The sequence below is a fragment of the Colletotrichum orchidophilum genome, assembly GCF_001831195.1.
Source record: "Colletotrichum orchidophilum strain IMI 309357 chromosome Unknown Scaffold_30.1, whole genome shotgun sequence".
NCBI classification, from domain to species: domain Eukaryota; kingdom Fungi; phylum Ascomycota; class Sordariomycetes; order Glomerellales; family Glomerellaceae; genus Colletotrichum; species Colletotrichum orchidophilum.
This window is the reverse complement of record NW_019172986.1, coordinates 259,099-280,868: the sequence shown is the minus strand read 5'-3', so window position 1 is coordinate 280,868 and position 21,770 is coordinate 259,099. Positions and strand designations below refer to the sequence as shown.

The 21,770-nt window shown below is 54.9% G+C and overlaps 7 protein-coding genes across 7 annotated transcripts; 3 read left to right on the top strand and 4 right to left on the bottom strand.

Moving 5' to 3' along the window:
- Nucleotides 1-1,757, bottom strand: CORC01_04580 (uncharacterized protein; the record flags this gene model as incomplete). Its single annotated transcript, XM_022616227.1, has 2 exons — nucleotides 1-754; nucleotides 814-1,757. 2 exons carry the CDS (start codon nucleotides 1,755-1,757, stop codon nucleotides 1-3), a joined length of 1,698 nt encoding a protein of 565 aa, XP_022477316.1.
- Nucleotides 1,758-3,250: 1,493 nt separating this feature from the next.
- Nucleotides 3,251-4,855, top strand: CORC01_04579 (ThiF family protein; the record flags this gene model as incomplete). The annotated part of the gene is made up of 2 exons (XM_022616226.1): nucleotides 3,251-3,614; nucleotides 3,672-4,855. The coding sequence occupies 2 exons, from the start codon at nucleotides 3,251-3,253 to the stop codon at nucleotides 4,853-4,855; spliced, it is 1,548 nt and encodes a 515-aa protein (XP_022477315.1).
- Nucleotides 4,856-6,070: 1,215 nt separating this feature from the next.
- On the bottom strand, nucleotides 6,071-9,454 carry CORC01_04578 (uncharacterized protein; the record flags this gene model as incomplete). The annotated part of the gene is made up of 3 exons (XM_022616225.1): nucleotides 6,071-8,746; nucleotides 8,812-8,907; nucleotides 8,984-9,454. The coding sequence occupies 3 exons, from the start codon at nucleotides 9,452-9,454 to the stop codon at nucleotides 6,071-6,073; spliced, it is 3,243 nt and encodes a 1,080-aa protein (XP_022477314.1).
- Nucleotides 9,455-10,827: 1,373 nt separating this feature from the next.
- CORC01_04577 (uncharacterized protein) lies at nucleotides 10,828-11,157 on the top strand (the record flags this gene model as incomplete). Its single annotated transcript, XM_022616224.1, has 1 exon — nucleotides 10,828-11,157. The coding sequence occupies one exon, from the start codon at nucleotides 10,828-10,830 to the stop codon at nucleotides 11,155-11,157; it is 330 nt and encodes a 109-aa protein (XP_022477313.1).
- Nucleotides 11,158-12,253: 1,096 nt separating this feature from the next.
- Nucleotides 12,254-13,432, top strand: CORC01_04576 (uncharacterized protein; the record flags this gene model as incomplete). The annotated part of the gene is made up of 1 exon (XM_022616223.1): nucleotides 12,254-13,432. One exon carries the CDS (start codon nucleotides 12,254-12,256, stop codon nucleotides 13,430-13,432), a length of 1,179 nt encoding a protein of 392 aa, XP_022477312.1.
- Nucleotides 13,433-14,389: 957 nt separating this feature from the next.
- Nucleotides 14,390-17,297, bottom strand: CORC01_04575 (SET domain-containing protein; the record flags this gene model as incomplete). Its single annotated transcript, XM_022616222.1, has 3 exons — nucleotides 14,390-15,169; nucleotides 15,220-16,826; nucleotides 16,904-17,297. 3 exons carry the CDS (start codon nucleotides 17,295-17,297, stop codon nucleotides 14,390-14,392), a joined length of 2,781 nt encoding a protein of 926 aa, XP_022477311.1.
- A 2,439-nt stretch (nucleotides 17,298-19,736) lies between these two features.
- On the bottom strand, nucleotides 19,737-20,308 carry CORC01_04574 (uncharacterized protein; the record flags this gene model as incomplete). The annotated part of the gene is made up of 2 exons (XM_022616221.1): nucleotides 19,737-20,014; nucleotides 20,257-20,308. 2 exons carry the CDS (start codon nucleotides 20,306-20,308, stop codon nucleotides 19,737-19,739), a joined length of 330 nt encoding a protein of 109 aa, XP_022477310.1.
- Between the last annotated feature and the right edge of the window lie 1,462 nt (nucleotides 20,309-21,770).

The following is a 21,770-nucleotide window of genomic DNA, read 5'->3' as shown; positions in this document are numbered from 1 at the left end:
TCATCGCAATTCCACTGAAGGGAAATACCGCGGTCCTGCGAAACCTTTGGCAAGAACTGCTTGTATGTCGATATTACTGCCAGATGCACGGCTGCTACTCCACATCTTCAGGAGTATAAATCTTCCAGCAACCGGCGGATCAAAGCGTATTGTGCACTTGCTCTTATCCTTCTCAATGAAAAACTTGGCATGCGGAGCCATGAGCTCACCACCGACAGCCCGGACGGCCTCTTGAGTCGCCATCTGATTCGCCTCAACAGCCTCTGCCAAAGACATATCAGATGGATCTCGGCGCCTATTCGTGAAGGAGTAATCGTCAAAGCCGTACTCGTCTGATGCAAATGGATTGCCGTCGTCGCTGCTGTCACTCTCAAACGGCAAGGATCCAATTCTATTGGGAGCTGTCCGATTGACAGTGATTCTAGGGGTATCCTCATCGTCGGTCTCTTCGTAACTGCATTCGGTGGTGATATTAAAGGGCGGCAAATGTGTAGTGAACTCCATCGGGATTTGCGCCGTCCGATGCTCATTCTCTTCGTCGTCATGGCCAAGGCTATACAGCCGTCTCTGCCGAGTGTGCGTTCTTGTGACAGTCGTTCCGTCCTCGTGATGCCGTATTGAGATTATAGGTGCAAGCGCCCGTGTAGCTGTTGTCCGACCTGATCTCTGCGGAGCATACTGTATTTCATACTGTGCCGTTCGCTTCAGGAGCTCATCCTGGTCCATGGACACAAAGACCATGCCCTCCCGTACGCTGCGTATGTTTGTGAGTTATGGCTTCCGAGAAATGGAGAAGAAGCTTGAGATACTCACGGTGACGAGTAGTTTGATGCCGGCGCCTTGATTACAAGCTCCTTCAAGCTGAATGCAGTTCCGCCCTGATGCCGCAAAATGATATTGCAGCGGTTGGACTCTGTGCAGTAGACGGTCTTGTCGTCCTTGAGGATATTTTCATGGACGTGAAGAGAAGCGTTCTCATAAAGTCCCCCGTCGCAGCTCATAATTTCCATCTTCAGTTGACCTGACTCAACCTGGCCGTAGCGTCCATATCGAAACCCCTTGAAGCTCTGGGCAATACGTTCAGAGTCCAGCTTTCTCCTCTTCACTCGCCGATTCTCCTCTGGATACTCTTCCGAGGGAGGAAGAGGCGAAAGGTTTGGGGGGGGTAGATTGGGTGGCATCCTGGGCGGCGAAAAAGGTGAAGAGCTGTACTGGGCTCTCCGATTCCACAGGGCTCTGACAGCTTCCAAGTCGTCTTCCGTGCCGTCAAGTCGCTGGCGTCCGCTTAGTGTCCTGACTGGCCTATACCCAAACACTGCGGGTAACTGGAGGGGTTGGCGCCGGGTATCGTCGTCGTCTCGCTGTTCGTTCTGGTCGTTTTGCAGGATTTCTAGTAAGTTCGAGTTTTGGTTCCAGCCACGATTGCTATTCCGGGAGAAACCAAAGTCGTCTTGCGCTTGAGACATAAATGCCGTAAAGCCACTCAAACTGTTGCCCACAAGCTCGTCGTACTCAGCCTGGAAATTCCTATCTGCCATGTGCCGCGTAAGCTGGTAGTAGGTCTCTGCCTGGTCCTGCGTAGTGTAAGATTCAGGCTCCCCGGGATGTCGTCGTGAGGTGCTCGGAGAGAAGGTGAGGCGGCTTCTGTCCCTGGGAATCTGGGGTAGCGGGGGAAGCCTGCGGTGTGGTGGCAAGGGCGGATAGTCGTCGTCGCGCCTCTGGGTATTTTGGCTCGGGTCTGGCCGTTGTGACGACATGCTTCGTCGGCAAAGGGTTCAAGAGCTCAGCGACGCACGCGCCAGGAGACAAACCGGGCTGTGAAAGTCTCCTGGTGCTGCGCTCGTTACTTTAAATGTCTGGTAAGCGGTAGTGAGTGTGGGAGCGTCGGTTCGAGGGGAGATAATTTTGGATTTGGCGGGCGGTAGGTTTGGTGGATCGGGCGACGGCGGGCAAATAGTAGAGGTTGTTGGACAAGCTACCTGGACGGTTATCGATCGGGGCGACTGGAAGATGGCAGAAGGGTTAGAAATCTCCAGATAAGGCAAGGTAGCAGCACAGAAGAGGATTCGGTGCCTCGAGGGCAGCGGCCCGCAAAGGTATGACTTGGTCGTACGGGGGGAACCGCCTGAACCGAGGGTACACTTACCAAGATACTCTATGCGAAGGGCGGTTGCTGCCCAGGGTGTCGACCTGCGTCGCAAAAAGTGAATCGGAGGGTGATGGGTAAAGCTCGATTCTTGTGCTGTAGGTGGCAGAAGCGGGTAGAGGGTGAATGCAGACAAGAAGGCCAGACGGAGCTGGCGCGAACAGCCGTCGTTGCAGCTCGGATTGTGTCGTCAGCAGGTCGGCGGAAAAGCAAAGATGGTTGGTCGATGATACAAGTTGGACTGACGTGCCGCTGACCGCTGGTGCTGGTGCCGGTAATGTTGCTGGTACTGGTGCTTGGATTTCCGTTCCAAGTCCCCCCTCGAGCAGTCTAGTCCCGACAGGAGGCGCGCAAATGATGGGCAGGCAGCCAGTGAGAGCGGTGGGATCGATCGCCCTAGGTACTGCACCCGCTAAAGAGCCCCCCCCCCCCTGGCCCTGCCCACCGCGGGGTTTCGTGCCTGCAAGAACAAGCGAGGCAAGGAGAGAGGGGCGTTGGCAGCAAAATGCTACGAGATACATCGTGTTAGTATTAAACGCTTTACAGATTTGAGGTACCACTTAAGCGTGGCTTTAGCGCGCTATCCATGCTACCTACCCGCTGAGGACTGCGTTGCGAGCGTGCCTACCTTACCTACCTTAGGTCGTCGCGTTAACAATTTCGCTGTCGAAGCTGCCTTCCTTTTCCAAGCTTGCTCTAGGTACCTGACCTAGCCTCGACCTCAAAGCGAACTCATCCCACCCCTAGCCTTGCTTTGTGAGGTGAGAGGTCGTACTCGCATATTGCCATCACTTCCTTCTGTTCGGGATATTTCTTTCTGACAACTTCATCAAATTACTTGCGATTTCCATGATTGGATGAGTGAATACCGCGATACACCCTCATATCTCCTATGACGCACTCAAAAACGGTCTCAGTCGACGTCTCACCTCTCATCTCTCGGTTCATTGCGACAATACATCTTACGAGCCAAAGCACGACGCGCATGACTTTCTGCGCTGCTCTGACGAATCGTGACCAAACCACGCAGCCCACGAGGACATCTTTCATTCGAACTCCACACGACTTTGCCAATCGACGTCTGTCTCATCTTACGACCCCATAATGGAGGAGCAAACGCAACCGAAGGAGACGCCTGCGCAAGAGACGACCATACAGCAACAGCAACCCGCGCAAGAAAGCGCAGCTCCCAGGAGCAATGTCTTAGCTCTGGGAACCGCTCTCCCTCACCTTCCTCTCCTCAATCCTTCCAACGGCTTCGATCCCAGCATGCAAGCTGCGCCAATGGACCAGGTGCTCCCGGAAGCATTGCAGGAGGTCATCCCTGGAGCCATGCCCGGGATCCTTCCCGGCATATTGCCCACAGGCGAGATGTTCATGCCCCAGCTACTCCAGCAGAACGGACAGCAGCAAATATTCATGAACGACAGCATGATGCCCAATATTCCGGCCGCCGGCATGAGCGCGGGTACGCCTGGCCATCTTCCTTCCTGAGACCTAACGGACGGACTAATTCTTTCACCAGATGAGATTGCTCTCTACGACCGTCAAATCCGCCTCTGGGGCATAAAAGCCCAAGAGAAGATCCGCAGCGCCAGCATCCTCCTCATCACCATGAAGGCCCTCGCAAACGAGATTGCAAAGAACCTCGTTCTCGCCGGCATCGGCTCCCTCACCATCCTCGACGGCGCCCCTGTCTCGGAATCAGATCTGGGCTCCCAGTTCTTCCTCTCCGAGGAGGAGAACCACGTCGGCCAGAACCGCGCCCAGGCCGCCGCCGCCGCCATCCAGAAGCTCAATCCGCGCGTCCAGGTCCACGTCGACGCCGAGGGCATAAAGTCCAAGGGCACGAGCTATTTCTCCGCGTTCGACATCGTCATCGCGACCGACCTGGACCCGGACTCCCTCAACATCATCAACACCGCCACCCGCCTGCATCAGCGGGCTTTTTACGCCGCGGGAACGCAGGGCATGTACGGCTTCGTCTTCTCCGACCTCATCGAGCACGACTACGTCATCGAGCGGGACCTCGGCAACGTCGCAACCAAGCTCGCGCCCGAGACGCGGACACGCAGCGTCGTCGCCGTCAACACCAAGAAGGAGGGCGGCAAGACCATCGAGATGGTGACCAAACGCGAGCTCTACTCGACCTGGTACCTCGCCAGCGACGGCGCCACCTTACCCGAGGAGTACGCAAAGAGCGCGCGCAGGAAAAAGGCCGTCAGCCCCGTCATCTCGTGCCTCCGCGCCCTCTGGGATTTCCAGGTCCTCAACAACGGCCGACTCCCCAGCCATACCAAGGAGGATCTCGGTCTCTTCACCAAGCTCGCCACGGCCAAGCACGCCCAGCTGGGTTTACCCTCAGAGACGCTGCGGTCCGAGGTCCTGCGCGGCTTCCTGCAGAATATCGGCAGCGAGATGGCGCCCGTCACAGCCATCCTCGGAGGCCAGCTGGCGCAGGACGTCATCAACGTCCTTGGCCAGACACAGCAGCCCATCCAGAACATGGTCATCTTCGACGGCAACACCATGGAGGCGTCGGTCCTCCCGCTGCACCCCGTCGGCGAGCTGGGCCGCGGCCTCCTCTCGCTCGCTGCTCCCGGTGGTCTCCTGCCGAACGGCGGTGGTTTGATGCCCGGTGATCCCAGCATGATGATGAGTTTGGACGGCGCCGTAGACTTCAACAACACCCAGATACTCACGCAGTAGAAATTTTGCAGCGGTGGTTTACATTTGCGGTGTTGTGTGTAACAATTTCTCAGGAGGAGTCGGAGATGATAATAGAGGAAATCGTCTCAAACATCCCATTCGCCGGCTCGGAAAAAAAAAAGGCTCGGATACATGTAATATCAGATACACTGTAGTGTAATCAAACACACGAAATTGAAGTGGCTCGCGCTCCATTTGCATCAAATTCCCACCGTGAAATTATCAGGTGCCCTTACAACACGGTACGCCAAGTTACCAAAGCTTCCAACACACCTTCACGAGCTCTAGGCAATACTACTGCTACGGCTGACCCGTACTCGGAGGCGAAGTCGCTCGAGGCTTGCATGGGACACTTATACTGCTTTCAAACCGAGTGAACAAGCAACGGTGATTTTCAATGCGTTGATTATCTATGAAACATTTGGCATCTCTTACCGTTCCCCAACTCCGTCCTCAATGTACAGCTGTGTTTGAGAGTACTCCTGAGAGATAGCAAGTGCCAAAACAAGGTGAACGAACACACACACACAGACGCACTATCATACATTCTTTCTGATTTCACCCTGCAGCCAAAGAGTTTCCATTGGTCATCGATCATTTCGACAGTCTGTCGATTACATATAGCAAGACAAGATCTGTTCATCGAGCAATATCACTCACTGAACCATGCCATGTGATGCGGGGACCATCATAATCACGGCTTTACTTCACAAGCAACATCCAACAACACGTTTCCTCAAAACCAAATCTTCTTTTCGTATTCATTATCATTCCAAATATGTGGGGGCCTTAATTGACACCGGCCTCTCGGCCCTCGCTCCCATTTCATGCGAAGAGCTTTTCAACCTGGCTTTTCAGCCCTAGCTCTCTCCCTCCCTCTGTCTTTCATCCGCATACAAATAATGCGGTGAAGATATTCTCGGATGTGTAAGACCAATGTCCAAAGAGATAAGATCATAGTACATTCTCTTTCCGCTTGTTTCTGGTCCGTTCTCAACTTGATGCTTGATTGCTTACTCAGGTTTTCTTGGGACCTGACTTCTTGGCATTTGCCGTCTTCTTTGGGGCCGTTTTCTTAGGGGCCGTCTTCTTAGGGGCCGTCTTCTTTGGGGCCGCCTTCTTAGCAGGAGGCTTCTTAGCAGCAGGCTTCTTCACTCCCGCGCCTGTTGGACCTTGCTTCTTTGGCTTGGGCTCTGGCGACTTACGATCCTGCCCCTAGCGGGATCCGCGTCGCTCGTCGCCGTTCTCATCTGTCTTCTGGCGCTGAATCCTATTATTGTTTATGTTCCAGCCCCGAATCTGGACAGGGCCACGGCGCGGGGGCGGCTCCGTAGGCGCATAATCCTTAATGTTCTCTTTGTAGTCATACTGAACGGTTCGCAGCTCCGGGCCTTGAGGCCAGCCTACTCTGTGAGCAGGCAGGGGAGCGGGCGCCAGCTTGGGGTATTTGCTGTTACTCTGTGCACTAGGAGTGGATGAACCACTTCCGGCCCGGCTCCTCGACGTCTCGTTGGGCTGCTGGGGAACAAACTGAAGATTCGGAGGGCTTTGTGCCGGGGCGATGGACGAGTAAGTGGGGGACATGCCTGGGTGCCCATAAGGCGGCTGCTGCTGTTGCTGCTGCAGAGGTGGCGGCGGGGGTTGCGAGCCTGGATATGGTGGGTACTGGTTCATCATGGGCGGCAAACCAGGTTGCTCCTGGGTGTATCCGTTGTGATATGGCCTGTGTGGACCGGGAGGGTAGAACGAGCCGCTGTTGGTGTTCATATACGGCGGCAGCGGCGGCGGCGGCTGCTGCTGAATTTGGTGTGATTCAAGCGGAATACTTTGCTCTGGTGCAGCAGGAGCACTCTTGCGGCCACGAGACGGTCGCAAGGGTGGAAGCGGCGAGCTCCTGTCCTGAGAGGGGTTCGTAAATGGCATACGGGACGTAGAGCCAGATTGTTGTAGTTGAGGAGAGGCTTGTGCTATCGGTCCTCCTTGCATTGGCATGCTCGGCAATTGGTAGCCCTGCTGGGTCTGACCGTAAGCCTGTTGTTGATATTCATGGTGTGCGGCTGACGCATCCATTGGTGCAGAGTAAAGACGCGGGTCGATCATAGGGTCTGCTTGTGGAAGGTGCTGCTGATTGTGAGGATGAGGCAAGTGTTGCTCGTTAAAGGCCGACGGAGCATTGTGCTCGTGGTACATGGAGTGCCGGCGGGTATCATTGGTGGCGTCGATGGAGGACCTCATTTGAGACATCTCGACTGGGCGAGCGGGGGGTAATTGATTCGAGTACGGATCTCTCATCGACGATGTCTCGATAGACGGATGAATTCGACTGTCTGCACCTGGTGAAGAGATTCGGGGTTCGACCCAGCCGACACTGTCGTTTGAAGGCGGGGCTTGGATGCGGAATTCAGCGGGAATGGGCTGGACTACGTAGCCCGAGTCGATGTGATGATGATGATGAGGAGGAGGACCATCGACTGGGATGGGTTGGCTGACAGCAGCATCAACCATGACAATGTCAACGGGCTGAGTGGAATACGAAGAAGTAGATGCGTCAGCGAGGATTGCGAGCGCAGTGGTGTCGATAGGCTCCGGCACCACGACGGGAGCTGGGGGCTCGACGGTAGCTGATTCGGACGCTCCAAAGATGTCGCGAATAGCGTCGTAAGCACGAGTGGCAGGTCTGACGGGGGTCGGAGCGGGTAGAATCACCGGCTTTTCTTCGACAGATTCAACAACCTTGACCTCAGCTTCGACGGCTTCGGCAGCCATGATCAGCTCGTCTAGACCGGCAATGTTCAGGGCAGAATCATTCATAGGGAGAGGCGAAGTGGCAGGCGTGTCCTCAAGACTCGCGGGCTCGGATTCCTTGATTGACTCGGCGATGAGTCGCTGCTCGGCGTATTCTGCCTGGATTTCCTTTAGAGCCCTGAGCTCAGGCCCCTCGATGTCCTCGGGAGAGATGTCTTCCTTCTCACAGATGGAAGAGAGAATTACACTCATTCTTTCCGAGTATGGTTTGTCGGCGAGCGCAATATCGACCTTTGCAATGGGCACGATACGAGAGGCATGGATGGTCTTGCCAGATGGAGTCAGGAAAACAGTAGGATGCAATGGCTCTGCTTCCGTCTTTGGAGGCTCTGCGTCATTTCTGCTCGTGGGCAGAAAGCAACCCAGTCGCGGGTGAGTGCCGTGCTTCTGTACGAGCTCTAAGTCGTAGTCTTCTTCTTCAAGATCTCTGGCATCCCAACGAGCAAGGAGAGGATCGAAATGCCAGGTGTTTGAGTTCGGTTTTCCAAGATACTTCCCGCGCTTGGCGAGCGTGGCTCCATGCCTAGGGGAGTTGGTAGAGTCACGGAATCCAATCTCGTCGTCGTCGAACTGGAATGATGGGGGGACAATGAGGCGATTCGCGATGCTCGCACCGTTCTTGGCTGTCGGCCGGTTGACTTGTCTGCACCCGAATTCATCCGGCTCTGATGCCTTTGCCGGCAAGGCGGGTTCTCTTTGGTCAGCGGTTAAAGGACCTTCGGGGGCTGGTGTGCTCTCATTTGACTCGTCTTCGATGGGAGCATGCTGAGCCGACATGATACCGGCAATGTGGCGGACAGGCGCGACATCGGCGGCAGACCTCTTGGAAGCCGGCTGGCCATCAGGTTGTTGGTTGGCCTTGCGCTTGCTGATTCGTCCTCCAGTCGCCGCCGCGGAGGGAGGTGCAAGAGTCTCCTTCGCCGTCTGGGGCTCCGCCCAAGTAGCCTGCCTAAGAGCGTGGGCTTCGGTGCCTTCGACGAGTTGAGGATAGGGAACGAGTTTTCCGTCAACGTAGACTTCATATATGCCGAACTCTTCGGCTTCCTTGTCCGAAATTTGCTTGTAATTCCAGCCGGCGTCGACGAGCTGAGGCCAGTGTGAATAACCGAGACACGCGGGAAAATTAAATCTGAAAAATAGAATGAACTTACGTCGACAGGAAGACCGTGGTCATGAAGGTATTCCAGAAGGTTGAGGCGGTGAAGTTGCGCATCTAAAAATCTGTCTTCCACATCTTCAACTCCGTTCTAATGCCGCGGATCACGTTAGCGGAGGACCAGGGGAGGGAAAAAAACATGACATATCAGTCGGGGTCTCACGTACCTTGTAAATATCGCGAACGGCACCGATCTGAACATGTTTGGACTTGAAGACTGTTCTGGCGGCAGTCGCCAGCTTATTTTCCAAGTAAAGGAGGGATCGTTCGAAGCGGCCGCCGAGGTGGTCCTCGATGACCTTGAATTCCGGCACCTTTGTGTGGTAGTTCTTGTCATTCGTGAGTGTGTCGATGGAGCGCGAAGCCAGGTCCTGTAGCGCAGGCTTCACGGCATTGGCGAGAGCCGCGTACTGTGCCTTGAGCTCGCGTTGACGTTCATAATTCGCCTGGACTTTGTCGTCTGAGAACTGCTTGAAGCGGCCGCGTCGACCTGTGCCGGCTGTGGCCGCGGGTTTGGGCGGCTCCTTCTTAGGCGCGACAGCTTTCCTGCCCCGACCCCTACCGCGGCCCTTGGCCTTGGGAGTGAGCTGAGGCGTTGGAGTCGAAAAAGACTGCTCCGGTGTCTCAACGTCTGACATGATGACGGTGACCGTTCATGAAAGAGACGGGAAGACGGGAGAAATGGGGGTATGTGGAGGCAAAAGTGAGAGCGGGTATGGTGTAATGAGATGGGGGCGTCTGAGATGGTCAAGGTAGTGTAGAGCGCGCGTTATGGAGGAAAAAGTTGGGATATGAGGCGACCGAAGGTGTCTCGGTCAATCTCAGGAAAGACGTGAGCAAGCGCGATTGCCCAGGGTCAGGAAGGTGCTTTGGGTTGAAGAAGTCTGTTGTTGGCTGTTCGGAGAACAGGACCAAAGTGTGTGGGTTGAACGGGGATGGTAGTGGTGTGGGCTAAGAAAAAGACAGCCGCCTGGCCTCTCTCTGCAACGACCGGAATTCCTCAATGAGAGACCAGCTTGAGAGAGGAAGAAATGGAATCAGGATGAAGATGAGACCCGTGCGCAGAGACGGCTGTAAGATTTCAGCAGCGCGAATGAGGTGTTGAATTGGGAGCGTGGAACGAAGATTGCTTCGCTTTTTTCCCCTTCCTGCCTTTTGCAAATAATACCAGGCGGAGCGCAGCAGAGGCAGGAGCAGACGTGACCACCCTGCTACAGCGAGGCGGAAGGCAAGGCCCAGCCCAGCACTGTGCTGCACACACTTACACCGATCTGGTAGGAGTAGGCATGATTTGCCGCGCTCTGATTTGCCCGGAGGGCTGGATAATCCGTTGACCGGAAATAGCCTGCAACCCCTGTCGGCAAAGAAGGCAAGAGGTACCCAGTACATGATGAATTCTGCCATCTGGCCGTCCAAAGTGCTGTCACGTACCTCGCAATCATCTCAGTGTAAGCCCTTTTTCTGGCCTGGCTCGCTCGGGTCTTCTCAACGGCGGATTTGCAACTTGGCATGCCAACAGGCCAGCATGCCTGAGTTGCATCTCTGGGCAATGGTGAATGACTGCGGTCTCGCTGTTTGATATCATCACTTAGACCTGTGATTATCGCCGCCTGCCTTTGCGCTTGGTGTCCTGTCTTCTGCTGTCTTTGCTAAACGCCTAAACGCGTATGACGACACTTCCAAAATCCAGAAAGCCTAGACGTTGCTTCTTTGCTGCTTCTCTCCATTGTCCAGCTCAGTCTCATCTTCAGCGAAGGCAGCAGCTGTGAAGCGCGTCCGGCATCATGAAGACGAGCGGCCAGTAGCGAGGTTGGCCTGTCCCGACTCCCGTTTCCCGCTTCCCGCTTCCCGTTTCCGCTTCCTTCCCATTCACTTAGGTACAAGATACTGGACTCCGTTCCGACGTGACGAAGCCGCACAATAAGGAAAGCCAGTGCTCCCACCGTTGGATGTGCAACAAGTGACAAGCAGTACTTGTTACCTTCTCGCCTTGGCTGTCTTGCCTGTACCTATGCCTCTAACAGCGAAACCCTCCTGTCGACTTTGCTCACCGACCCATTTGCACCTTACTAACAGAGCTTCACGAGGAAGATATTTTCCTTCCCAGGTCCCCTGTTCGGGCGATTCGGACAACCTGTCGGACGGGGCGACTTTTATAGGTCCTGGTCCCGTCCGGGTGGGCCTGTCGTTAGACCAGATCCCGAGCTCCAACCGGACGGGTGCAAGTTTCTTTCTCAGGACCCAGCGAGGTGCAGCGTGGTGTTGTTCCGTGGCTGGCTCACCGACAAGTCTTTCCGGCTTTGATGCATCGAGAAACAGAATCACATTAGGTGGGCAATGAAGTATCCGTACCCGGTCTCGATTTACGCTCTCCATCAACCCACCGGCTTGGGGCGGCTGGTAAATATTCGCAACTTTCCCTGGCGCCTTGTACGCAATCAGACTCCTGGCATGCTCGCCTCCCTTGCGTCTGCGGAGGGAAACGGATAGGTAAGTCACCCGTTGGTCAAGGTTCCAGGAGTGCCAGGTAAGCCTCATTCAAACAAGTACCGACCCACTTGACTAAGAGCGACACTAACCTAAGGTACCTTACCTTGAGAAGAAGGGACGAACAACAACCACCATCAGACACCTCACCCAAAGATGCATCCAAAAGCAATGAGTTCAATAGATCACACAGACGTTGGTCTGGACCAACCCTCAATGCTACGAAGCACAAAAACACCTCGCAAACGATGAGTTGTCTTCCGGGTTCCGATAGATCCAAGGTAGTCAGAGCCTCGTCCTCCCTGCAGCGCCTGCAAACTTGAAGGTCCATCTCGCGACGCACACCTGGGGTGCGGACGCCCACGAGCCCCCCTGGCGCCTGGACAGCACATTTCCTCCCGCACACCAAGTGTACCGGATACCTTTCCCGCCGCCCTCTTTCTTATCCGCCCCTGCGCTTATCCATAATCCGGTGTCGCCCAATCCACTTCCCCGTTCCAGGGGTGGGTTTCTAAAGGAGGCCACTGACACTGATGAGAGCTTGGAAAAATGAGGGTTCCACGGCTGAACCTCGTCTATTCCCGAGCCGCCGGAGCGCGCTATGCCTGCTCACCGCCATAGGGTCGCAAAAGGCAAAAGAAACGGCAGAAAGAGAGCCCCAGAAAGAGACGGGAAAAGTTGAAAAAAAAAAGTTCTCGGTCAGGGTACGACAGAGCGTGGGGTACATACACACCCTTCCCACCCCCCCGGCGCCGACACGGGTAGCAACAGCACCACCGCCGACCACCACATCCCACTTTGCACCGCGATACACGCAGTGCGCCGGACGTCGCCTCGAAACCTAACCCAGCTTCGTCCACCACGAAACGGCCCGGACCGCATCCCGACTACCCATTACACCGCATCCTTCCTTCGCCAAGTCGTTAGCCTACTCACATCACTCGCCCACCATGGCCAAGAAGCGCAAGCTCGGCGCCATAAACCATAAGAGCCACTTCGTCGACACTGTCAAGAAAAAGACCGGCGGCGCACCGCAAAACAGCAATGGCAAGAACAACAAGAAGAAGAACTCCCAGAGCGCCCACGCCATCGAGAGCGACGCCAAGAAGAAGAAGGCGCAACAGCAGTACCACCAGAACCAGGAGCCCGTGATTCCCTTCTCCAAGGAAGACGCCATCCTGCTGATCGGCGAGGGCGATCTCAGCTTCGCAGCGAGCCTCGCAAAGCACCACGGCTGCCGTAACCTGACAGCGACGGTCCTTGAGAAGAACGAGCGGGAGCTGCTCGAGAAGTACCCCCACGCCGCGGAGAACATTGCGCAGATCAACGGGACGGCCACTGCGACAAAACCCACAACGTCAAAAGCGGCCGATGGTAAGGACAATGCCAAGGACGACGAAGACGATAGCAAGACACCTGCCAAAGCCAAGTCACCAGACGCGGAGGAGGTAAAAGAGGCCGAGGAGGAAGAGGAGAAGGCGGACGACGAAATCGACGAGGACGACGACGAGAAATACAAACCCCCCGTCCAGAACAACAACAAGGTCCTCTATAACATCGACGCCCGCTCGATGAAGCCCTTTACCCGTAAATCCGCCCCGAACCACCGCGGCTTCCACATGTCGGCCCCGACGAAGCAAGGCATCTTCAATCGTATCCTCTTCAACTTCCCTCACGTCGGCGGCAAATCCACAGACCGCAACCGACAGGTTCGCTACAACCAGGAGCTTCTCGTCTCCTTCTTCAACTCGGCCCTCCCCAGCCTGGCGCCCAAGGGCACCATCGTCGTGACGCTCTTTGAGGGCGACCCGTACACCCTCTGGAACGTGAAGGATCTCGGCCGCCATGCGGGTCTGCAAGCGCTCCAGAGCTTCAAGTTCCACGCGAGGGCGTACCCCGGGTATAAGCACGCGAGGACAATTGGTGTGATACGGGAAAAGAAGTCAGGAGAGGCGAGCGGGGCGGCGTGGAAGGGCGAGGAGAGGCCCGCGAGGAGCTTTGTGTTTATGCGCAAGGACGAGGCGCCTGAGGAACTCCCGGCCAAAAAGAAGAGGAAGCGCGGCGGGGACGAGAGCAGTAGTAGTGAGGATGAGGTGTCTGAGGTAGAGGACTTCGACTATGACGATTAGGAGAGCCGGTTTACCGACGAGTGTATGGTGTGTGGTGTGTGTGTTGGGATCTGAAAAGGAGGGGAAGGGGGAATGGAAGTTTGGTGAGCGTTCTTCATACTTCCCTGTTGGAGCGTACAGCTCGGGACCAACGATAGATGGACATGTGGTATCAGCTCTGCCACTTTTTCCTTAAAGGCATTTCGCATCTGGCATAGGCAGCACGGCGTTCATCATGGGATGGTCAAGTCGGTCCTCGACAGAAAAAAAAGTTTATTTGGTTTGGAAAAGCAAGATGGAAAGCCTCAAGGCACTTTGTAGGGATCACAAGTAGAGAAAAGGGAAAATGGTACATGCTGATCCTGTATCCAACCCTCCCCCACCTTGCACCTTGTGACCCTTATCAAGCGGAAGGTAGACAGAAAATGATTCAGTGTCTTTCTTCACATTCAAAATTCCCAGGTATTTTAACCTATGCTATTTCTTTGCCTTTTTTTTACAAGAAAAAAACACGCCTTTGCTTGTTCTGTGACTTTTGCGTCATGTTGCCCAGATTACATGAAAGAACCCAGTGCCCGCCCGTGGGGATGCCATGCCGATGCCGCCCACTCCAAAGATAGAAAGAAAGAAAAAGATGGGAGCATCGCCCAGTGGTAAGGTAAGATAGTTAAAGGTAGGTACAGCTTCACTTGGCCACGACCAGCTTTTCCATGACCGAGAAATATCCACATTATAATCGTAACAAAACAACCTAAACAAAACCAAGCATTCCGATGTGCTTGTTTGCTTGGGCTGGGGTCTGCTGATTCCCTTCCAGAAAAGAGATGCAATATGCTTGCTTATACATACAAAGCCGAGAGTCCCCACGTCCGGCTTGTTTACTCTGCTGACGCACTCCCTCCCTTCATTGGATATCGCACACTCTGATTTTCCACATCTCTCAAGTGTTGCGTCCTAAGCGTTGTGTTGTGGTCGTGATCAGTGGCCCAGGACCTCTTGCTGCCCAGCCAGTTTGTTGCTCGTATTGGCGAGCGTGGACACATCGACAGCCTCTGCCCCGTTAGTCCGGGGGTAACCGTTCAGCGACGCTTCATTTATCTCTTGGGGCATGCTCCCAATGTCCATAGCCTTGGTGAGCTCTTCCTCTTCCAGCCGTTCTGACTCCTCATTCTCTCGCATCAGAGCCTCTTCCTGCTCCCTAAGGGCTCTTTGCTCCTCTGACAACGACTCCTCAGGGGTAGCAATAGGTGCTGGATCAGCAGGAGGTGGTGGCGGCGGCGGCGGCGGCGTTGCACCGTCCGCATCAAACTCTCTCAAGCGCTTCACAGATGGCTCCTCCGAGGGAGTTAGGCTTTGTGACTCAGCCACCTCCTCCTCACGCTTGCGTTTACGTTCAGGACTACCCATTGATCCACCTTCTTCGTTGTCAGACAGCACAACGTCGTCAGCCGGGGAATCAATCTCCTTGTTTGCCAAGGCAGCAGCGTCCTTTGACTTGTCCACGTCGCCCTCAGCAGTCGCCTTCTCCTTCTCGAGATGCCTGAACTTCACAATGGCCTTGTCCAAGAAGTCCTTAACATAGGCCTTGACCTTCCTGGCTTGCTTCGGGTCAAGTGGAGTCGTAGGATCCTGGATTCGATTGCGCTTGTAGTCTGATGAGACGAGTTTCTTGCAGACATCCTTGCCGAGTCGCTTAAGATCGTCCTTGGGAAGCTTATGTCTGTACTTATCGACGACGTACTTGACGTGGGGGAAAAGCTGCAAAGTAAGTTAGCAGGTGCTCAGAAGCGCTCACTAGATTCACGTACCGTGTTCTCATAGATCTTCATCTGCTTGTCGATGCTGAGAGAGCGCCACTTTTCCTGCTTGTTCTCCTGGACGGGAGTTACTGCTCGCTGAGGTGTCTGTGATGCCGAAGGTCTGGGGGTTTGCTCCTTCGTGACCTGGTCGATTATATTCTTGAGCAGCTGCTGCTCCTGCAACGCCTTGGGGGTCGATTTTTGGGCGTCTGCGGGTTTGGTGGGACGTTGCCAGGTCGTAGCACCGTTCTTGCTGTAAAAGTACGTGTTTCCGCGCTGATCCGTCGCTGTAAACCATCCCGCTGGTAGTGCTCCGTGACCATTGAAGTTCTGGTGTCTGCGTTGGCGCGGAGGACCATTGAAGAAATGTGTGTTCCGCTGCGGAACGTTGCTTCGAGGTCCTTTGGGTATCTCGACATTTTGGAGCGGGTCAGGGGTCGATTTCGCAGTCACGTCCTCTTCGCGGTCCATATTGCGCCTTTCTTGGAAGGAATTTGTTGCAGACGCGTTGGGGTCAAACTTTCGCTTCCCAATGCGGTAACCGAGCTCCAATTTGGACCATTCCTCCAGCAGTCTCCTCGACTTTGAGCTGACCTCTTCATGTTCTGACCGAGTGAGTCCATCAATGGTGGCTTCAATCTTGGAGCCCTCGATCTTGTTTCGGGTCAGTCGCGGAAATTTGTCGAGAATATCGAGAGCCTGAAGAACGACGTTGTGGTCGTCGATGAAGGTGTTGAGCGTTGTCTTGAGGATCTGATAGGCGTGCATGCGCATGACGGAGTGGATCACCCGCTCATCCTGACACTGCTGAATCCGCTGCAACAGCTTGACGGCAATCCATTTCTCCTTGCACTGCATCAGAGTCGCCATGACCTTCCGCGCGCCATCATCATCGAGGCTTCTAGCCTGCACACTATTGACGTACTCCTCGTCGTCTTCCTCGGGCTTCTTTTTGCGCGGCTTCTTGGCCACCACTGTGTCCCAAGCGTCGCCGTCGTCAATGCCGAGCGCCTCCACTGTGGTAAGGGGCAATTTGGTCGCCCGCTCGGTCTGGGTCTTGCCACCAATGAATCCAGTGCAATTCGCCTCGCCACAGTAACAGGGTTGGGGGTCAGCTCCATAGCGGTCAACATTGTAGTTGAAAACCAACTCCTCGCCGGCTCTAATTTTGCGTGAGGAGAAAATGCCCATACGCAGCTTTTCCCCAACGACCCATTTGTCGACGTAGCAGTTCGGGTTGCATGAGTGATTGCAAAAGCGCCCCAGGTTGCCCTTCTTCGTCGCATCGACGAATTCGTGCTTGGTCAGCGACATGAAGTAGAAATGCTTGATACCCTCGTCATCGTACTGCATCATCCGTCGTCGAAAGGTTGGCTCGTTAATGACCTCACCAATGTACTCAAAAATGAAGTCGTTGGCCTGCATATCGATGTTGGCGCGGAGGCCGAACCCCTTCTTCTCTGTCTTGATGACTGAAACGTTGGCGTACTGCTTCCGCTGAAATCTCTGATTCTGGCAGCCGTCGCCGCAGTTTCCGGCGCCCGCAAGGCACTCCATCTTCGTCGCCCTGTTGATGCAGTCGGAGTCTTCGCCACATGACAAATTTTTTCCTTCATCTGTAGACACGCAATATTCAGTTAGGGGCCGCTCGCGATGGTGCCGCGCAGCAGCGAGGGAGGGCGGGGAAACTTACGCCACTCGGAACGGCAGTCGCAGTCGAGAGCATCGTTGTCGGTCGAACCCATGTGCTTGGATCCGTAGAGGCAATCGGGTATGACCTGGAAGGTACTACACGATTGCTCCGTGACGTCTGGCAGGTCGTGGAAGAGAGGTGACTCGCGCTTAACGGGCTTCTGAGATGCTTTGCGCGAGAGCTTCGGTCGCTGTGCGCCTCCTGGCGTCGAGATGCCTTCGCCGTTGACCATGCCATCACCGGGCGACATGCTAGCGGCGCGGGACCCCTGGTTGCTCTTCTTCTCCGCCGATGTTCTGCTGGGGTCCCGCTCCATGTTGACTCCGTTTGGCGCGACGCCATCCTCAATCTTTACCTCCTCCATCTTCACCGTCGCCAGCGCTTCATCCTCCATCAAGCAAGTAGGGCGAGTGCGCGAGACGAGGGATGTGTAACGGTATCGCGGTTCGTGTCGTCCAAAGCCTCGAGCTGCCGCGGTGGCTCAGAGAAAATCGAGAAGCGGAAAGGGAATAATTTGCGATTCGGTCACGTCGGTGCGCATGTAGGGGCAAGAGCTGTTGTGTTGGGTGGGGAAGGAAAGAAGGAACGGGAAGGCGAGAGAGAAAACGGGGGGAGTTGCGAGAGGCGGCGACGGCGCGTTGGGTGGTGAAGCGATTACTATTTGGAGCCAGAGGTTCTCGGCATTGCAGACAGTCGCTCGACTTGCCGAGATGGAATTGTGGCTATTGCGGTCCTGCGTAAGGTAGGGTATGCTAGAGAAGGTCTGTAGGTTCGGCTGGGAGAGCACCCAAGAAAAAAAAACAGGTGTGAAGTGAATCCAGAACGAAGTCGCAAAGAATGGCGGACACTGGCGAGGATTATCTCACAGCAGTTTCCGACCTGCGCAGCCACTCAGCTCGTCGCGCTTGGGCCTGGACTAAGAGCCTACCTTACCAAGCCACTTCCCTGTGGTTGAGCCTGGGAGCACCGCTAACAGCTGTGAGCCATTGTCAGTCACGGCCACCACCCCGATCCGACCGACGGTGCAAATTGTTCGGATCATATCTACTGCCGGGCCCCGAGGTCTGGCCTTTCAAAATCCGATCGCAACTTCCCCAGGAATAGCATGCGGGAGATCTGCCCAATGGCTGTGTCTAAATGAACCCCACCATCGGACCCCAGCCCCGACAAGGGTACTTATACGTACCTCTGCTGCTGAATCCCACGTCACTGAAGCCCAGGCATTTTACAGAGCAAGATAAGTTGCCCAATTGCCCAATGTCGTTCTGTGGAAAAGCTGGCCTGGCTTCATAATCGAACGCAACTCCAGATCCCCTCAGTTGTCTTGATACTCTCCCGCAGAGATCTCTGCTATTGTTCGCTCCCATACTCGAAGCATTGCGAGTTGTATTCATTTCGAATTCTTTCTCGTCCTGAAAAGCGCAATGCTGTTCATATAAGCAAACTGAGGGAGGCACTTTAGCAAGCCATGGCAACGACCCTGATGTTTCCCGGGATGCGGCCGAAAGAGTGCAAGAGCCATACCTTCATCAACAAATTTAAAGCTGAGATAACATAGTCGAAAAAGGCGCACCAATCGGCAATTTGTGTGTAAGCTGGGGTTCATCGCAATCAGGAAACTCAGTTTTGGGTTGTCCCTCACCGACACTTTGCATCCACCTGGCCTCCATTGTATCCTACATAAGAAACACCCCTGAACATTAAGAGTTCCAGTTTAGATCGGAGGCTGATCTGGGCATGGTGGCATGCGGAGACGGTGAGACGGGAAAAATCCGTGCATGCTTTTTAACCACCACATGGAATCGAGCGTCAGTCGAGAGTCAAAGTGAAAGCATCGTGGACAAGTCGTAGAATCAGCGACTTTGGTCTACTGTCGAACTCCGACTTTTGTCGTTCTGTTAAAGCAATGCCACCGAGCCATGTTCATCTGATGGTCAGCTAATCGAGTGCAGCCTGTGCAGCCAGACGGGGTTGCTAGTGTACCCAATATTAGCTGTCGGGTGGGAGCAAGCGAGCAAGAGCCAAAGGGTAAGGGTAGTTTGAAGGAGAATGATGCACCTAGCGATGGGTTGCAGATTTCACCGTGTAGCAACGACGCCGTCGCATGGGAGAACCAGCATGTAGTACCTAGCCGTACCCAACTATCGATATGCTCGACTGCTAGTCACGGCCAGCTGGGTTATTTGCTGGCATCTGGAACCGGCGGAGCCATTTACATGGACGCGTTGTACATGAGTGGGGCCTTCCAGTTGGAGGCTGCCAGCTCATTGTGCAGCAAAGACGTCGCTGAAGCCGGATGAAGTGGCCAAGGTAGGCAGTAAGTATAAAGAGGCGGTGGACGAACGCGGCGACCCAGTAAAGTAAAAGTCAACCCGTCGACTCGTCCAATCCGACTCTCATTCGACTTGGTCTCATTATCGTCGTCGTCGTCGTTGTCGCTGTCGTCGAGGAGTTGAGGTGCCATGAGATCTCACTGCTTCAGCCCCACTCCATCAATGTTCTTCGCCTTCCATTGGGGTCACAGACTGGGCCGCCGCCCCGCGCGCAGGAATGAGCGGGAGGGAGATCCAGCCTTCAGTCCATTGCCCACTCAGATGCGGCGCTGCCTTCACTGCGGCTTTCTCTGGCAAGCAGGACAATGTGACGAACCCGTGCCCTGTGCTGGCTCGGATGCCGGTTTTGGTCCATGATTGGCGCAGAGAGAATCCAGTGATTTCCTGCCAGAGCCGGCAGAGGACTGGGGCTAGGTATGCCGTGGCCAATGAGGGCGACGACTTACGACTTTGTCGCAGGCACTAGAATGCTCATATATCCTTATTCGGTCTTACGTCGATCAGTTTTCTTTGTTGTCTTTGTCTTTGAAAAAGACGTCCGATGCTGGAGCAAACGGCGCGCAATCTGTGAGAGGAGAATGGGATGACGCACTGCCGACACTCGAGGCGGAGACTGCAAGGAGGGGAGTAAGGCACCTAAGGGAGGGAAGGAAGGAAAAGAAGCGGCGCTTGCTGACGGGACACTCGCCGAAGTTGGTGGGGAGGGAGAAGGAGGGGCCGGCGCATTCCAATCCGAGCACACCTTCCTGCCCATTATACGCTGGACCGAAGTCGGTCACTGGCGATGGCAGCGGCATTTCCTATGGTTTTCTACACCTCAGTCAACCTACCTTACACTCAAGACACAATCACAACTGTTGGCTAGTGCTGACGGGTATCCTCACGGCCTACTTCTTTTCTCATTTAAGCTTACGTCTCATCTGGTGAACGAGCAGGGAGCATCATGCTTTCGGCAAACACCACGACATTGACGTCCTGCAAGTGGCAGCAACCCAAGTCAGGCGGACCATGTCGATCCACCGGATTGGCCAGCGGACGCAACCCCCAGGGAGAGCCTTGAATCGCACTGCATCTGCTTGTGCGTCTGCACGCCGCTCTCCCATTCCGCGCAGAGAACCGCTGCTGCATCTGGCTCATCTCAGCCCAGTTCCGGGCCACTAGCAGCCTGGCAGAGGGACCGTGCTGCAGCGACGCATGTGTGCAGGACGGGCGGGAGACAGGGATGGATCCTCTGTCGATTGCATATCGAAGACCAGAACAGAGGGGAGGAGAGCAGCGCAAGCGCAGTGCAGAGCTACAGCTTATGCAGTCATATGTGATATGATGGGTGGCTACGGATACCTCCAGTGAGAATCAACCTGCAAGCTATTACGAGAGACGGGCCCCATTCTCGAACTCGAATGCGATCGAAAGAGGCCCAGTTGAGGCCTTCCTCGTGTGGCTGTCGGCCAACCAAAAGGGACCTCTTCCCTTTTGGGTGACTGGTGAGACATGCGCAGGGAAAATGGCAAAGAAGGATGCGGTTGGTTGCCGACAAAAAAGCAAGAAAGCGAAGACGGAATGGGAGGCGCGAGAGGCGCGTGAGACAAAGCCACTACCGGGGAAAACGAAAGAAGCGTGCCGCAAGTGACAGCCCAGGGACGGGAACTCTGACGAGATAGGGCGGCATGGGATTTCTAGAGGCATCAGCGGCAGCAACGGCGACAACGACAAAGTCAGAGAGCCTCTAAACTTCCTTATCCTAACATGGAAGACGCAGACGCATCCAGAGAACGGCCGACGCGGATGATGACTACGGCGCCAGTCAAACACACTCATCACTCATCACTCATCACTCCCACACCACACCAGACACCACACACCTCGTTGCTGCGTCCTCAACCTGGTTCTAGCCTCTGGGTTCTCGATTGTTCAGGTCCGCCTACGAGCAGCTTGGACCAAATTTCGGCATCCATACCACACACCAACTCAACCCACCTCTCTACTTGTGATCAGATTGGTGCCCAGATTGGTAGTGCCTCAGTCCATCCCCAACCATCAGCGAGCGAAAAAGAACTTGTCTGTCATCGACAACGGAGCAACCTCGACAATCCTCCCGGCAACGCTGAATCGGCCTATGTTCCTATTCGGTCTTTGACAGTCCATCTCAGCTTCGAAATCGTGACCTTAACAGGCACTTCTCTCCTCCGGTCTAGGCGTTGCTCATTCCAGACGGGGCCCTCACGAGCCGCAGCCTGCCTATCTTTTGACAGTCATCGCCATCAGTCGATAGATCTGCGGGCATTCCCCAGCCACCCTCGCTCGGACACTGCAACTCTGCTTCGTACACTAGGGTCATCCAACAAGGCAGAGGCATTTTTTTTTTTTGGAGATGCCACTAATTTATCCATTTTACGCATACAATTCCTGCCTAATGTAGAGAGACCTGCTAGCAATTACGACAGACCGGAATCTCCTTCCCTCTCGTCACCACCTCGCCCGTTGTTCGAGTCTGGGGCTAACTGGAACAACTTCCATCTCTCCAAACTCCCACC